The sequence below is a fragment of the Drosophila teissieri genome, chromosome 2L, assembly GCF_016746235.2.
Source record: "Drosophila teissieri strain GT53w chromosome 2L, Prin_Dtei_1.1, whole genome shotgun sequence".
NCBI lineage: Eukaryota > Metazoa > Arthropoda > Insecta > Diptera > Drosophilidae > Drosophila > Drosophila teissieri.
The window spans coordinates 7,427,379-7,445,174 of NC_053029.1; the positions used below are offsets into that span (position 1 = coordinate 7,427,379).

Here is a 17,796-nt window from a genome sequence, read left to right on the forward strand (position 1 = left end):
CTGCCACATAAATGAACTTTCCGCAGCAACCATCATTCAAAGTGTTTCCATTCATTTTGTGTTTCGTTGACATCTGGAAAGTTAACGAAAAGTGCGATGGGAGTTCGAGATACAAAACGTACGAGTACATATGCTAGCACCCCGGACTTAAAATAGTTTTTCTACGAATTATATATATTTTGGACAATAACCTATATGATTTTTACTAACTTTTATTACTTATTGTCTTGTAAAGAGTGGCAAACAAGTATAGTTTCCTATCTTGTTTGTCTCATTTATCAGAGATAGCTTTATGATACAGAGATAGCCCTATGCATCCCCCATAGTTTCCATCCCCAGTTGTGGCCATGCTGGCATTTGCCTCTGTCAGCAGCTGATATTGTGCGGTTGGAGCCACACCCCCACTTTGGACGCCCAAAGTCCCCTGCTGTTTCTGCTCAGCTTGGGGTCTGCAATATACTAAATATACAGTATAGTGTATGCATATTGGGTCGTGTGTGCGACCACCAGTCGCATTTCCGCTGAGATACCACATCCCCCTCCATATTCTCCCCCTGACAGTTGGCTGTCATTTGGCTTTGGGTTGGAGTTTCTGGTTCTGGGTTCTCGAGCGGCTGCTTAATTATTACAGCATAAATTATCGGGGTCTTGAGATGTGCTGCCAGCAGAGCGCCGCGTATGATTCACTCACTTAATGTAGCCCAAAGTCTCGATTTGCATACTAAGAGGCTTTTGTCGGTGGTCAAATCCCCACGAACACCGCCCCACTCCCCCATACCATCACTTCCCCACTCCCACACTTAACCCATCGCAGTGCCTTAACCCGCGACTGGTGCAGATAACACTCGCGTACACACGAACACATAATTCCTGGCTTTGTGTTTTCCGGAATTTATTGAAATTGATTTCGTTCGGCTCTTTTCTTTATCGACACCAAGTCTCTGGGACATTACATTCGATCATTTGGGCAGTCGGCATTCGGCATTCGATTCCGGTTTTTATTCTTCCCCTTTTTTCCTTGTGATTTATTGATTTCTTCCCAATGTTGTTGTTCCCAACGCAACACTAATGGCTATAGGTTGAGTTAGAGCATAAAATGGCATAAAAGTACAGTGGTTAAAAGAAAAACATATTTATAACTATCCAATAAAAATCAGAAGCAGATTAGGTAATGTTCCTGAATTTTACACAATAATTCAATTTTGATTCTGGCCCAAAATTTGAAGAAAATTCAATTAGAGTTTGCATAAATAAGAGCCACGAAATATATACTTAACAATTTCCTTTCTCTCAATTGAAACCCAAATTACAGTGTTCAGTTTAGCGAAGAGCCACTGTGTTTGCGATTGGCTTTGGTTAGGTGGGTTCGATTCACTTCGGTTTCGATGGGGTGTCGCCTTTCAGTTTGATGGTTTGATGAGTGAGTTAGACACATTCGCCTCGTCCTGCGGGTGTCCCTCTTGTGTTTTTCAGTCAGTCAGGATGAGTTTGCCGTGGGAATTCGTAATTTCGTATGCAAGATGTGTGCGACAAGAGGCGCGGCTTTGTGATGGATTTTTCGCTTCTTTCTTTTTTTTTTTTTCTTTTTTTTGCACTCACCCCATATCCTAAGTAAATATGATGGGTAATTTCTTTTTAAAGGTTCTGCGTGGGCCATTAGGGGAATTGCAATATCACTGATGTTTAGGCCGCCAGTCCCAAAATGAAATTAAATTGAAAATGCTTTCTTTTCATTCCTCTTCTTTTTCTTGCGTATTCCCACGAGTTGAGCTTTATTTAATTTGGCCTTATACTTTTGTTCTCTCGTTACAGGTAATATTTTGGGACAGAAAGTGGATTTTCATAAAAAAAGGATTCAGGCGAACTTGGTTTGTTATTGTTATATTGTTATAACTGATTGCATCGCAAAATAGGGACGATCAAAATAAACTTTGATTGGTATTTATTCTTTAACTACGTATAGATTTTTCGATTACTCTTGAAAGCGAAAAAATCAAGATTCTTTTAGAGCGAATCAATAAACAATAAACAATATTTACAGCAAATTCCTTGTGGGCTTCAATCTTATCTGGCTTGCTAATGCTTGCCAAGGTTTACTTTTCAATTATTTAGTGAATGACACATGATTTGGCGAGACTCAAACTTGCGTTGCTGCCTGCCTGTCTGCCAAAAGTCAGTATCTTTGATTGGGCCAAAGAAAAACAAAAATGGAAACAAGGACGAGAACTTGTGAGCTATTTGAGAAGATGCAAGGAAAAGTCAAGCATTCAAGAAATGACAACAGAAATGTTGCACCCCTCCCCTGCGCCAAATACTGCCGCCCTTATTTCGCAGTCAGATTTTTGCAAAAATAACAGCAAACAGAATTCCCATGGCACGCGCTTGCGACACTTTCGAGGGGCAAACATTTTTGCAGGGTGGTGGGCGTGTGTGTGTGTTGGTGGGTGGTGGGGAAAAGCCAAGGGCACGCGCTTCTTGCATGTTGTGAATTTTCCTTTTTTGTTTGCTACAAAATGCGGGGGCGATGCGAAGCCGGGAAAAGCGGGGAAAGTGAGAAAAGCGAGGACATCGACTTGCCCACAAGGAGGGTAGTAAAAGCGTGTACCGTTATACAAACATTACATAAAAATATTAAATTTATGATGCAATAAAAAAAACGGTGTTAACAGCAGGGAATAGAGAGAGAGAGAGGGGCATGAAAATTATGGGCGTGGCATGCATGTGAGCGTGTCTAAAGAGCCTTGAAAATCAAACAACCGCAGTGGGAAAATAGAAAAGGAATTAATAACCAAAATTAAGGAAAGTGGCTGCTCCTTGTAGTAATCGTGCTATAAAAAAAATTGTGCAACTTACAAATTATTCACGAACTGAAGCCTTACGTAGTTTGAAATGGCTCTACTAACGCATACCTATTACTTTGTAAACCATTATTACAAGGTACCTGGCATGGAAAAACCAGTATTTGTGCTTTGAAATTTAACTATAGATGATTAAAATGATGCAAAGTAGAGTCACACATCAGACATCTGCTGGAAAATTTCGAAAATAATTCTTGAAAAAATACTGTCCATGAAGGACTTAATTCATTTATTTTACGCCTCTTATTTTTGACCCACGAAGACCATTTTTCTTTCCCTAATGAGATCAGCCGAACGATTTATACCCAACACTCACACACAAACTCAAGCGAACTGAACTGGCCAACTGAACCGGGCCAACCGGTTGCCATATAAAAGCGGTTATGACAGCGACCAACCCCAAGCAAACCCCCCTGGAAATGATCCTTAGAGCGTAAAATGAAAAAGGAAAACTTCTATCGATGTCAACTGTGTGCAAAGCCCTCGAGTCAAACGAGATTAAAGGGATGCGGATGCTGCATGGCCGAGGAAGGGCGATGTTGCTGTGGGGAGGCAATCGGTGGTGTCACGTACCTCAAACCTTTTGGGTTTTATTTATTTTGCACTCATCTTCTATTTTGCCGTCTGTCGGCTTACTTTGACTTTTGACAGCCCGCCGCCCCAATGAGAAAAAGTTGTGGGAAATTCATGTTGAGTTTTCTGAGTTTTCGGGCAGCGAAAGGATCAGACAGGACAGGACAGGACGTACGGGAATATCACTCAAAATGTAGTCACGTGCCAGCCTTCAAAGCGATGTCCTTTCGATGGGTTGCAAAAGAGTTATCGCTGTTCCTTTATTGCTTCTTATCGAGGTCAGCAGGATCTTGAAAATAGAAAAACTTGAATGTTGTTCGCTTAATTGCTTAAACATTATGATGCACTCTAAACAGTTCTTAGATAAGAATAATAAATACTCTTGTTGTATTATAACTAGTAAACTGCAGCGAATGTTTTTCAAATCACCTTGAAACTAAATCCCCCCCTAACAATGGCACCCCTTTCACTCATCGCACTTCGGGAAAATGGGGTGCCCACTTTCCGCGTTGCATTCACCATCCATCAATTTGCATTTTCCTCATCGCCAGGGTGGTTTGTTCCTTCACGGATTGCCAATTTGCATTCCATATGATGAAGGGAACTACAACTATTATGCAATCTCATGTTGGTCGCTGGTTGGAGATGTGCGGCTTTTGGGGTTGAAAGTTAGTAAATAATCCCAAACACGCGACGACTGCCAGCGCCAACAATAATAATTCTCATTCGAAATCTCGTAAATCAATTTTTTTTCTTCTACATTCTAATTATGTGATTAAGTGATTTATGAGTTTTTGTGCGAGTTGAAAAGGGGGGAGGGAGGTGGCGCCACCTCAAGTTCGTCCTCGTTTAAGGATTCCATTGACCCTGCTCAACATTTTTGCCCCTGCTCGTTTTTATTATTTGTTTGTTGCTGTTTGAACTCTTGAAGAGCGAATATAAAAATTTATGGCTGCACTAAACCGAAAAAAGGAGAGGTACAAAATGTGTCCGTGACATTTATGATGTGCCACATTGTGCGCCCAACTCAACCTCTTCTAGTTACCTTTAATATATTTTTTACTGATTCCTTGGCCTCATCAAAAAGTATAAAATAAATTGTTTACTTTTTGGAAGACTCTCTGGTGTGGCTTAATTTTTATTTGTTCAATTTCCTTGGCGCAGCATTTTTTCAATTCAGCATTTTTTACTTCTCTTTGCTCTTCAAATTATGAATTTTATTGCCCTTAATTGATGACCTCCCATTGATAACCACAAAGTGTTTCCTCAATGTGCTACTTCTCCTCCGAATTGATTGAGCAGATCGTAAATACATTTAGTACGTTTCCTGAATTTTCAAGTACTGCCACACCCATTCTCACACGGGCTTTTCAATGCTCCTCCCTGCAGGTTAAGTACTCCACTAATTTGTGACAAACATCGAAATGATGTAAGTTCACATCGGGGCTCAGCCTCCAAAAAAAAACTGAGTTTGGTTTAGGGAATTTCATTAATATTTTATGACTCGTTCTCTTGAAGTGTTCTTGTTTGTCTCGTGGTTTTATTTGATAAGGTCGAAGAGACCTAACCATACAAATGGGGATGATTGATTGTGCTTTTCTGGTTTTGTTAATGGTTAACTTTTCATCGCTTTGTAAATGTCAACTGTGCTCAATGGGAGGGTTCTGAAATCGTTTTTTAGTCACGTTTTCTTTGAAGTGATCTTTTCTTATGCCCGAAAATTTAACTGTTTTTTTTTGGAATTGGAATCATTTGCATTACAGATGAAAAAAAAACAAATATTGCTTTGATTATCTTAAGTTTTATAAATCTGTATAATACCCGTATATCAATATCAACGACTTTTGGAGGATTACCAGACTCAGCTTCATTATTTATGAGCGAGTTTAAGCCGAGAGTAAACAGGCGGCCAAAAAGGCCAAGTCGAGTGGTCCATCAGTGGCATTGGGCATACGCAAAATTTCAGGGGATTATCAAATGCAAAAGAGCTGAGAGTGCGCTGCCCCTTCTTGGGGCCCATAAATCATGGAATCAAAGTGCCACATTTTTGACTGGGTTTCTGGGACGGGGTATGCGTTAAGCCCTTTGGCCGAGGTCTAACACGTACTAAATGCTTGTCAACAGAAATCCGGAGAGGGGGGAATCCGGACGGGCAACGTGACAGTGCGCAGACGTGACGTGGAAAGTATTTATGGGAAAATATTTGTTCAAAAATTTCTTACTGATTGTATTGGATAGACGACGACGGGCAACGAACGGAAAGGGAAATGGAAATGGAAATGTGAATTGATTTTCCAGCGCTGTATAAATATGAGACATTTTCCAATGTCAATGTTATGATAGATTTCGTACAGAATACGGCGGAAACTTAAGTGTTTTGAATAATTTGAAATTGGAATTTTACTACAGCAGACATGGTCCCATGAAGATTTTCCAAACTTGTTTGCTTTTGTCAAGGTATTTTTACAATTTATTCAATCAACTCTACGAACTTATACAACTAAACTCCATTTGTCCAATCAAATTGAAGGACTTTTACTTAACTATACTTTCTCTTCACATCGCATTCGTTCCATCATCAAATTACAAAATTTGTTTTCATGCAGTTTTGCATAAAATTCCAAGGACTGTGGCGGCGTGAAACTTTCGCCCTCTGGAAAATTGCTAGCTGAGTGCATCAATTTGCATGTTTGCAAAGTGTGAGCTGCAAAAACGAAATTAATAATGAATCGACTAGAGGAATCAGCATCAAACTTATCCATAACAAGCGGGAAAACAAACAAGCAAGTACATCGGAGTGCAAAATGCATACTACAAGGAAAATTCGGCTGCACAAAGTGTTGCCAAAAATGGGAAATGGAAACTGGAAAATGGGAGGAAAGGACGACGCTCCAAGTTGCGAAAACTTGAGCAACCACAAAAGAATGAAATTCAAGTTGCTGGGGCAACATTAACTGAGCGCCAACAATGGGAGCTGGCAACAAGAAAAGTACAACAATAAATAGCATTATGCTAATCCAGGCCAAACAGAATGCGGCAAAAGCAAGGAAAGCTTTTTGGACTAGTCTCCCCGCCATCCTTAGCCCCTCCACCCAACCTCAAAAAAAAAAATGGAAAAGGAAAAGGAAGCATTAGCTCCTGTCGGAACTCGGGCAGCAGCTGGCAGAAAGACGGGAGACTGGAGACCGGAGCTCTCGGAGTCCGGAATCCGAATAATAATTACGAGGGAAAACAGCGTCAGCACCCGTCCCAACTAGCTAACTAGTATTTACTAAAAAATAAGTCACAACAACCACAGTTCAGCCGCACAAGTTTCCACTCACAAGCCTCACAAGCAAAGACGAAAAAAATTCCGAGAACGTGTCATGGCACAAGAAATAAGAATTAAATCCCCTCGAAGCACTGAGCACCAGCTTTTTCCGACAATAAACTCCCAGCTTCAAATGAGCTTTGAATTCTGCAGAGCAGATAAATTAGCAGATGAGATTGGGATCCTGATACGATAATGCTAATAGACACGACTTGCAGGAGCAAACTTACCAATGAGTGGAAGGGGTGGATGAACTGGGTTGTAATTAGGAAAATGCCAAAGAACTATAAACTGCATTTGTGTTGAATTCGATAAAAATGAACATCCATATTAAAACATCAAATCATCATTAAATAGCTCGAGATTCAATTGGTTTTAAAGAAGATTTATTTAACATTTTATTATTTATAGAATTTCTTTCATAAATGCTTCAAAATTCTGAAGATTTAAGTAAGTGCCCCTATATCAATCCAAAATGCATTTTAAATTTTCAACACAGTAAATTCATATCATTCGGATTTAGATCCCATTATTCACAGTTAAGCTGGAGGCAGAACGAAGACAAGTGTGTACACTCACATGCGAGCAACATGTTAAATTGTCATAAGCCTTAAAAATTCCATTATGATTATTTACTCTAGTGCCGAAACACACTCATTCCCCACAACCACCCTCCTTCGAAGATGAACATAAAACACGAAACACAAACAAAGACACATGGACCGAGATAAGGATACAAAGTTTTCTAAGCGAATAAATCTGTTTGTCTTGGTGCCAGGACACAAACACGCAACACACACATATACACAAACACACATAAAAGCTGGTAAAAATTGTAAAATATTTTCAAGCAGACACAGACATAAGCAAGGCTAATAAATGAGAACTTTGGCGCGACAACAAGGGCAAATCCCATTTTTACAAGGATTTGAAGGAGCTGAGGAGCCATTGCAGGCCAAAAACGAGGAAAACACAACAAATCGCTGCAGGATATGCAGACAAGACAAACAAGTCACGAGCCGAAACCAAAGGGAGAAAAGCGATAAAGCACAACTGAAAATGAAGAAAAACTCGTCGGGCCGCAAAAGATTTGCAACATAAATATTTTCCATGGCAGACAAACGATAAAAAAACACATTCACACAACACACACACACACAAATACAAATGGAAAACAAAACGCGAATTGCGGCATTTATTTGTATATTAAGAGCTGATTTTTTGCTCCCAACTCTTGTGTTCGCAATGGCGGCGCGGCCATTTTGCAAAAGGCTGCAACAAAATGGCGGCCGCAAAAAACAAATTGCATCGCCTGATGAGTGTTAAGTGAGTGGATGGTGTGAGTTGAGTGGGTGGTGTGTGTTGAGTGGGTGGTGTGTGTTGAGTGGGTTTCGGGTGAGTGTGCAAACTGATGCCGGTACCGCTTTTTATGCTTGACAATCGCGTAGGGAACCCATGACTCACTGACGGGCTAAAGTATGCACTATTTTTGAATAAGTTTTTAAAAATATATATCTGAAAGGGGCTTTTATCATTCGTTATCATAAGTGTAAAAATATAAGCTAAAGGTGCTAATTTAATTGAAATTTTATCCATAAGCTGATGAAAGCTTTTACCAAATTGTAGTTTTTTCTAAGTAAATGGTTTAGTATAAATTTTATATTTTTTAAATATTTAGATTTTAATTTAAATAGTTAACTTAAGCCAGGGTATTTTTACTACTGCACAAAAGCCAATTTCGTTTGCACTTATTATTGTTTTTATTTTTTGAGCAGACATTATTTTTGAGTAATATGCGCCATGCATCAGGCTCAGACGCAGGATCTGGACTATTCAGTTTTTCTTGCTGCCAGCCATTCGCTGTATTTGTTGTTTAAACACACACACACTTACCCGCACACACACACTCATCCGCACACTCACCCGCACACCCACACACACGCACTTGACATATTCGTGCTGTCTGCAGGGATTCGAGGCATTTAATTTTTGGTAGCCATTTACAGACCCCAGTGCCCTAAGTCCTTGCACAACGGAAAATTCAGTTTTCCAGTTTTTCAGTTGTCCGTGCGGCGGCGAGTACAGTGCAACATGCAGTTAAAAAGGCCGCCAAAACGCAGTGGGCGTGGCACTGCCTCATTTTTCGTTAGCCAGTTCTTGTTGTTGCCGCTGCATGAAAAATAATTGTATATGCCTGGCAAAACGTCTCTCTCTTTTGATAGCTTTCCCCAAAAATGTTTTATGTTTGCACTTTGTAAGCGGGTTACGAGTTGAAATAGTAGATGGCTTCCGAATGCTTAGCTCTAAATTATTCCTAAACATTGAAACTTGTGTGTTGGAAATGCTGCAATTGCAGCTAAATGGGCAACACAATTAGGTTTTGACTTATGCAAATGGTTGGGGCAATAGTGCCATTATATTATATTTTGTGCGAGCAGAAATCATATCAGCGTTGTTAAATATTTTTAATTGGATAAATTTGTTCAGCTTGGAGTTGTGTTAGTATTTAAATTAGAAATAGTGTTTTTGAAAACCCAGAAAATATTCAACTATTTTGTATTATATTTCGTTCTTTGTATTCCTATTCCCTTGCACTCTAAGCAGTTAATACCTTGACAGGCTCAATGTCCTTTTTGTGTGCTCTTCAAACAGCCATCGACTGCTCTCGATAGTTTATGGCTTACTGTTCAGTGACAGCGTTTTTGGTTAAATTTTGCGTGAACACTTACAGGCACTTGGCAAACACATGGCCACTTATACTGCCCTCAAACATGTTCGCATCTAAAGCGGCAAGTGTGTCTGTCTGCTTTTTATCCAAACTAACAATCGGTAGAGTGTGCAGAGCTACAACAGCAAAACAGCACAGGGGAGCTGCAAAGTGGATGCTCCACTCGTAGGTACATATGTATGTGTATCACCTGCTGCCCTTTCACCTCCAGTTCGTTTCGGTTCATTCTGGTACAGGGTACTTTTGGACACTGCAGGGTATATAATAGTTTCGTGGCAAAAACAAAGTCTTTATTTCTCTTTTTTAAAGATTGAAACAGATGTTTTTATGTTTTTAATTTTGCAGTATACACAAGTATCTTGAACGTCTTTCTTAGTGGTAGTCAAAATACCTAACTATAGTTCTTCCAGCAAAAAGACTTTATTGCCAATATAAACTAAGTCTTTAAAGAGGTTTTGAGTTTAATTTGCGGGTATTTTATAGTCTTTTTTGTGCATTCTCGTTCGCTTTTGGTTGGCACCTCGGCGCTTCGTTGACGTCATAATTAGAACGAAGCCAACACACAGATGCACATGACTTGGAAAAACAAATTGCACTGCACTCTGGCCACCCAGCCAACCAACCAGCCACACCCACCTCAAAGTTCACCTGTGGCAGATTTATGACACCGAGTAACCCCATTCCGCCTTCATTCCGCCTCCACTCGCCGCACCTTGTCAACCCCTTCGTGTGCTAGATTTGTACATTTTCGTGCCACATTTTAATTTCTCTGCATTTCTCCTCTACTTGGGGGCTCGAAACCACCCACAGTTTCGATGGGTGTTGGGTGTTGGGTGGTGGGTGGCTGGGGGATGTGCTGAAAAACTCATTAACTGTGCACGCTACTTGGCACCTTTTCTCTTCTCACCCACTCTTTGCTCGCTTTCTTCATCCGCCTTTTGCCCATTTTACCCATTACCTACTGCCTTTCAGATTCTTTTCGCCTCGCCTCGCCTTGTTCTTGCTTTCTTCATTTATTTTATTTTATATTTTTTTGTATATTTTCTGTTTTCCACTTCTTACAGCTTTCCATTTGTGGGCTAAGGTCGCTAAAATTATCTGCATGGGGCGGGGTACAACAAAAAAAATACAATTTCTGCGACTTTCCAAAAGAGGGCGTGGTCATGTGCGTGTGTGCCTGTGTGTGTGTGGTATTTGTTTGTGCGGGTGTGCACACACACGATTGCACAATAAGCCCATTTAAGCGCAGAGGGTAAACGAGACCTACATTAAATCGAGCACAAAATGTATGCATGCGAAATTGAAAAAAAAATGCTAAAACAAGGGTTGGAAGACAATATATATTGGGTTCAATTATTCAAAGAGTGTCTTCTTGAGCAACAGCATATGGTTACGCAGAAGGCTTTAAAATTGCGCATACGACCAGTGTGCCGAGTGTTTATTATTCTTAAACTAAACTAATACCTTGCCACTTTCTCTCTCGTTACAGAAATGACTGAACTTTCAACCCGCAATCCATTTGTTCGCCCATAAAACCCAGAGACAATTTAAGCCCTGTTATGACAAGTTGTTGAACAAAAAATTAATCAATATATTTTGAAATAATTTAAAATCAATTTAAAGTTAAAAGTAAAAAGTAAATTCAGCTGCAATAACTCGGAAACACGCACAACCAAGCCAAACAAACATAAAATCAAATCCATTTAAGTGCAATAAAGTTAGAGGCAAAGCACACACAGAAAATCAACAATAATAGATGTTGCAAATTTAATCAAACCAACTGAAATTTAACTAAATTTTATGCAAAATAGAAATGTTAAATTCACACAACACAAACCACAATAACAACAGCGGCAACGGCAACGGCAGCGGCAGCAACAACAACTATAACAAAGGCCACAAAATGCATTTGAAAGGTGCAACGGCAAAAGCAACAATAATGAAACATAAGTTAAGCAAATCTTACGGATACGGTTGGATGCAAGTCTTCCTACTACTTACAGTCCTCGTGATTGGTAATCAAAGTGCCTGGCAGGAGAATATACGACCAAAACTCTACGTTGAATTAGGTGAGTTTAGTTCCAAAGAATTTATAAAAGTATTCATTTGTTTATTTTACACATAAGATATTTGAATGGTGGAAGTTACACTTCAATTTGAAGAATGTCCACAAAAAGCTTATAGTTTTGTGGCCTAAAAATGTTGTTTAATTTAGTCACAATCTTTCTCACAATATTTGTTTATATTCATACGAGATTTTATATGTTCAAGAAATACATACAATTTACATATTTATTGGAATTTTTTCACTCCCGTAATCAAATTTATTTGTCATATTTCAATGTCAGTCAAAGAAAATCTCAAGAGAATTTGGCAATGGCACTGTGCAGAGTCACAATCATTGTAACCAAATTAAGACAAAAGCAAATGCCAATTTGAATTATGACCAATAAAAGATGCAGAGTCGGAGTTGGAATGTTAGGCAACGAAATGAAAGCAACGAATCGAAGTCAGCTGCCAAAAACTTTAATGACAACATTTTTATGAGCTACAAAATGTAATTTGACTGCCAGACTTTCATGCGATGGCAATGACAGGAAGCCGGAAGATAGTTGCAGATATTTCGTTAAAGTTTGACATCCAAAAAACTCGTCCAACGCCAAACGCCCAACGCACAACGCCCAACTCCTAACTCCCAACTCATCAGGAAACCTTTTTGCCATCCTTCGAAAGTATCCACTTTTGGCAGGTGAAGAAGTTTGCTCAAGAAATGAAGCAATAACTTGGACAAAGCGTGTGTGCGAGCGGGAGACATAGAGCTACTAATGCACACACTTTTTGAGATATATCCAGACATCCACACGTTTTGCTATCTTAACTATAAATAACAAAAATTCCTGGAAGACATTATTTGCATAAAAGTGGCGAAGCTTTCAGTGCTGAAATGAGTGGGGATGGGATGGGGATAGTCGGGTGGTGCTGGGCTGATGGTTAGTGGATGGCAGTGGATGGTAGAGGATGGTGTGGATGGCTTGGAATGGCTTGGATGGGTTGGTTAGCTGTTGCCAGCAGCTATTTCTAGTGTCCTGTGTATGTCCTCAATGTGCGACATCATCATCCTGCTCATCATCGTTGCCGTCATGATCGTCGTCAGGAGTTACGTTGCATATGCAAATTTTGTTCCTTACCCACTTTTTTTTTGCCTTTTTTTTTGGCCAAAAAGTTGGGCGACTTCTTCATCGTGCTCACGTAGGTTGGAGACAGATATATGGTACATATACCTATGTAGTATGTATATGCATATATATTTATACGGCGTGCTATGTACATAGTTCTGCTTACATATGTATTTCTGCACCGCTTTTTGTTTGTGCAAGATGAAGCAGAAAAGTTGCCGGCAGCAGATGGAGAAAAAGTCGAGGCGATGCTGGAGTTTTTGGCGCAGAAGAACTAAATTCTAAAAATATCTTGTGCACGCTTCAGAAATTACGTTATTAAATGTGCATTTGGCACACTCTAAAATGGGAACAGTGGAGGGCAAAAACCAGACTGCCAAAGAAAATGTTGCATTCTTGAAGACAATTTCAGCAGCAAAGATATGGAGTCGTTCTACTAGGTGTTGGAAGAGATTCCTTGCCTTCTGTACCAGGAAGTTGTTCAACCGAATGGGTTTCAGAAATGCTTTCTTACCTATGAATTTGAATTGGAAATCACATTTGGGAAAATTCGTACACATCAAGTAGTATAGCTAAAAGTACATTTCAGGATCAGGAAATGAGTTTGGCTGCAGGAAATTGAACTTCGTAATGTAAATGTTGGTAAATACGCTAGCAAAACATAGTAGATAACGTTATTAACCGTATGCATATATTGCTATACTCTTTTTGCAATACTTTAAGGATTGAGTAAAATCTTCTTACGAACGCCATGCAATTTGCCATTTCTGCATGCTCAATATCTCATTAGGAAAGTCTTCTTTCTGCGCCAACTGCTGTTGCCAACTGGAATGAACATTTTTTGTTATTAGTTTAGCAGTAAAATCAACTCAAGGATAATCTGTGAAGCGAACCTGTTCGGTCGGTCGGTCCCCTTCGACCATCCCCACTCGCGCAGTGCTAAACCAATTACTTAGCTCTGGTCCCCTTCATTTCGCACTGTCAGGGGACATTGCACGTGTTAAAGTTCATTTAAAATCCATCAGGGAGCCAGAGCGAGTGGGCACGGAAAGGCGTTATTTCCAGTGGGTGGTTGGGTGACAATTTCATCTTCTTCTTCTGCTTCTTCTCTACGCTGTTTGGGGCACTCGTGCATAACAGGAAAATAGGGTTAATGGGGAAATTATGAATGCGCCCAAGGAGGCGCAGACCAAATGAGCAAGGCTGTTGGCTGCTGGGTGAATGTGTGAGTGGGGCCATGCATTCATATGCCATTGTTGGTCAAAATAGCGAGAAAAAAAGTGGATAGCGTTTCGACTATCAAGTACCTTGTAAACAAAATTATTTAACAACAGTTATAACTAATCAATAAATGTTACATCTGTGTGATAATACCTGTTCATAATACAAGCTTTGTTCGTTTTGCACTATTCACTCCGAGAGTATACCCGCATTTACTGGGTATAATGAAAAGCAAACACCCCTTCTTTTCCGACGCTTGCTCTTGCCATTGCTGTTTCTCCACCATTGGACCACTTGGACCATAAAATATTACAACCCTGCGTGGCCAGAGTTGCATTTGACAGCCGCAAGTGGTTGTCATTAGGAGCTGCGACAAAACGGTCATTTAAATGCACTCTTCTCTCTTTCTTCTTCTGGCTCCTTTCACAACTTGTACGCCAAAGTGGGCGCAACATTTGTGGTAAAATTACGTATATCAAGTGGGCGGCAAGGGGAGCCAGCTAATGCTGATCGTTTTGGGGCACTATCGCGCTGCATTCTTCCCAGAGCAAGTGCGAAGCCCTCATTCTTTCTTCGCTAAATTTTGTGGACATTTTGCAAAATGTTTCCTTTGCTTATATTTTGGTACGTGCGCAGATTTCCTGATTGCCACAAAGCCAATTTCTGGTAAAGGGGATAAACGAACGTCTTGGTAAATAGGACACGATTTTGCATTCTTAAGATAAATTAGATATCTGCACAATCACTACTTAAAGCAATAAAACTTATATTTTCTGATGTCAATGTTGTAGAATAATTTTCAAGAAGGTGTGATAATTAAATTAGTATTTCTCCATCTCACTGTGGCTGTTAAATTGATATTTTCCGCTCAATTGAACCTGTGGAAGTTTAAGACGTCCAGATGCTGACCAAAGTTGCCATCATTGACTTTAAATGACACGAACTTCCGTTGGCAGCCAATTAGGCGGGCACCAACTGCATTACTCAGGTTCCGCACTGAGCGAAAAAAGGCACTCAACAGTTTCATTAAGCCACAAATTTGGTAAAATTCATTTTCGGCTTAAAACCGAAAACATTAAACATTGAAAACTATTATTAAATGAGCTGATTAAATTCGTTTATCATAAAAACATAATGTGCATCTATATCGGAAGTAGACTTTAATAAGATGTAATAAATATAGTTATAAGTGATAATATAATCATTTCCGTGTAAAGACAGAACCTTAACTTCCTGTTTGAAGTCTCCGTTTTTCAGAGGGTGTCTGCGGCCTTTGCTCGAAGTCGAAGTCGCCCAAAAATAGTTCTGCAGTTCTGTGTTCTTCTGGCCGTCATTAAAACTGTCTGCAACGTGTCAGAACAGCAAACATAACTGTTAATTGCCATTTGTGCGCGAAGTCGGAATTCCGTGCCGAAACCCAACCCCCCCTCCATTTTCCGGTTTCACTTGGCTCCGCCGGCACTTCGGTCTCATTTTCATATTTCGCCGCATGCGCCTCATTACAATTTAATTCACAATGTAATTGCAAGCGTTGAGTGGGATGCGGAATGGTAATGAAATGGGCGCTATGTGTGTGTGTGTGTGTATGAAGGGAAGGGGGAATGGAAGGCAACTAAGCAGGGGGATTACAACCACCGACTTGGCGAAAAGTTTTCTTGCAGTTTTGCGCCACTTGACACGCGCCTCGCATAATTTCCACACGTCTTATGTATGCAGTCTTCCACAATTCTCAACACGGCACTTTCATTTCCTTGCCATATGCATTTTTGGCAGCAGTCGAATGTCGAAAGGGGCGGAAATGCGACAACTACAAAAATTCCCCCATCTGCCCCACTTTGTTTGGATTTTCTGTCTGGCTTTGTTTCCTCTCCACTTGTCCATACTTACATCGGCACCCCGGAGTCGAGACCACGATCCCCAGACCACGGACACTGGAGCCCAGACCCCGTACCCCGGAGCCCGTACCCCAGACCACGGAGCCTAGATCACGGACACCGCACCCCGGACCCCTCACCCACGACCACTTATATTTCACTTAAATAAATTATGTATTGATAATGGTGGCTGCTATCGCTTGGCTCTGTCCATATTTAGATTTTCGAAACATGTGAGACGCATAGTTAAATTGATGATTGCGTAAGCCAAAAAATAATGGAAATTCATTCAAAGTTATTTATTCAATGATGTTATCAATATCAAATATATAAACAAACATATCAAATATATATGTATATCTAATATGGTTTCTGCCTGTTACCTACTTTTCAACGAATCTAGTATACCCTCTTACTCTACGAGTAACGGGTAAAAACTAATATTGATTTTAAGTCTGTATAACAATAAAGGAAATGTAAGTTATAAAATATTTCGTAACTTTACGGCAAAGTTTTACAGATATTCTGTGCTTAAAGTTTATTGTACAGCTCTTCAGTTTGTGATATATATTTTCCTCATTTGACTATGCTAACATTTAAATTGAGCACATTTCGGTCATGTAATTTGAAATGGGAATTACAAATCACTGGGTTGTGCCTTAAACACAAAGAACAGAAAAATAAAAAAAATATAAATGTGAGGAAAAACGAAGCGGAAGAGCAAATCCGAAAGGCACACCCAATCAATTATATAGACAGCAATTTTACAGCCCCCACCGGGCAGTGTCGTTCCATCCTCTCCCATAACCTACACCATATCCATGCCTTACCGTACCGTACCGTACCGAACCGAAAACCCGCCCCATGAATTCGTGTCCAGCCTCCCAGTGCTGCACTTGGTCGTGCTTGTGTGTCTGTGCAATTGGAACATTTCATGGATTAAACGTTTTCTTAATTGAGTGCCTCATTTTCCGGTTAGGAAGTTTTTCATGCCGAGAAAATAAATTACACACATGAGTGCAATTTGGTAGCGGCAGTCGCCGCTCCAGGACGCAGGATGCAGTCGCCAGGAACGAGCCTTGACGGTCTTAACCCGTCCCATCTTTATCCCGGCCGGGCCTGAACTGAACAATCACCTCATAATGGCGTTAATCAAAAAGTTGCCGTGGCAACACTGTTGATGCAGCAAGTTGCACTCGAACGATTGAACGTTTAATGGCGTAACTTATAGATACACATTAAAAAAGAATGTAATGCTAGTGCCGGTTTTTGTCTTTAAAATATATTATTTTATGCTCTGGCTAAAAATATATTTTTAAATTAATTTTCATCTTAAGCCATTTTAAAAGTTAAAATCCAATTTTTCTTCGCCCCATGCTTGGATATATTGAATCCTGTAGATCTTGTTTGTATCAGTGCACGAGTGTGAGAGGTTCAATGGCTTGCTCTTGGTCACCAGGGAAATTAGTAATACGACAAGTGCAGCAGCATTACCACCCCGCCCCATTTACCATTTACCATTTACCCCACTTTAACCGTTCACCGCCCCCTTTTCTTCTTCTTCTGCCACTGCATCTGTGGACAAATGAGCTCGATGGCGGTGCCGACGTTGTCGTCGCCGTTCCCTTCACCATTTTTACACATTTTACTTATTCCCTTTGTTCTTCTCGTTGTCCTAGCTTTTTGTCTCTATAAATTTGCCAATGATCGTCCAGGTCCTGCCATGGACATGCCCCTTCCTTTTCTGCCCGACTGCATCGTGCGTCGTGTGTCCTTTTCTGGCTCGTCCTGGCACTTGGCCAGTAATTGAAATGGCGTAACGACTAAAAATTGAAGCGAATCCCGCTCACAACTCTAATGAAAAAGTTAAAGAGTCTTAGCTCCGGTATACGACACACATTCGAGGTGGTCCAAAATGAGAAAAAAGAGTGGCTGACTGTTGAAAAGTTAGTGAAAAGTTAATATTGATAAATTGATTAAAAGTTTAATAATTCAACTTTTTAGAAAAGACCAAAGAGCAGTAAGGGAAAAATGGTAGCGATTGGAATCAGCAAAC

General features: G+C 40.2%; 1 protein-coding gene across 1 annotated transcript in view; it reads left to right on the forward strand.

Moving 5' to 3' along the window:
• LOC122619960 (semaphorin-1A) overlaps positions 1 to 17,796 on the forward strand; it is a 128,216-nt gene that overhangs the window by 11,760 nt on the left and 98,660 nt on the right. Inside the window, 1 exon segment of the mRNA XM_043797239.1 lies at positions 10,959 to 11,538. Within this exon segment, the coding sequence (XP_043653174.1) occupies positions 11,283 to 11,538 (256 nt within the window). The 5' untranslated portion in view covers positions 10,959 to 11,282.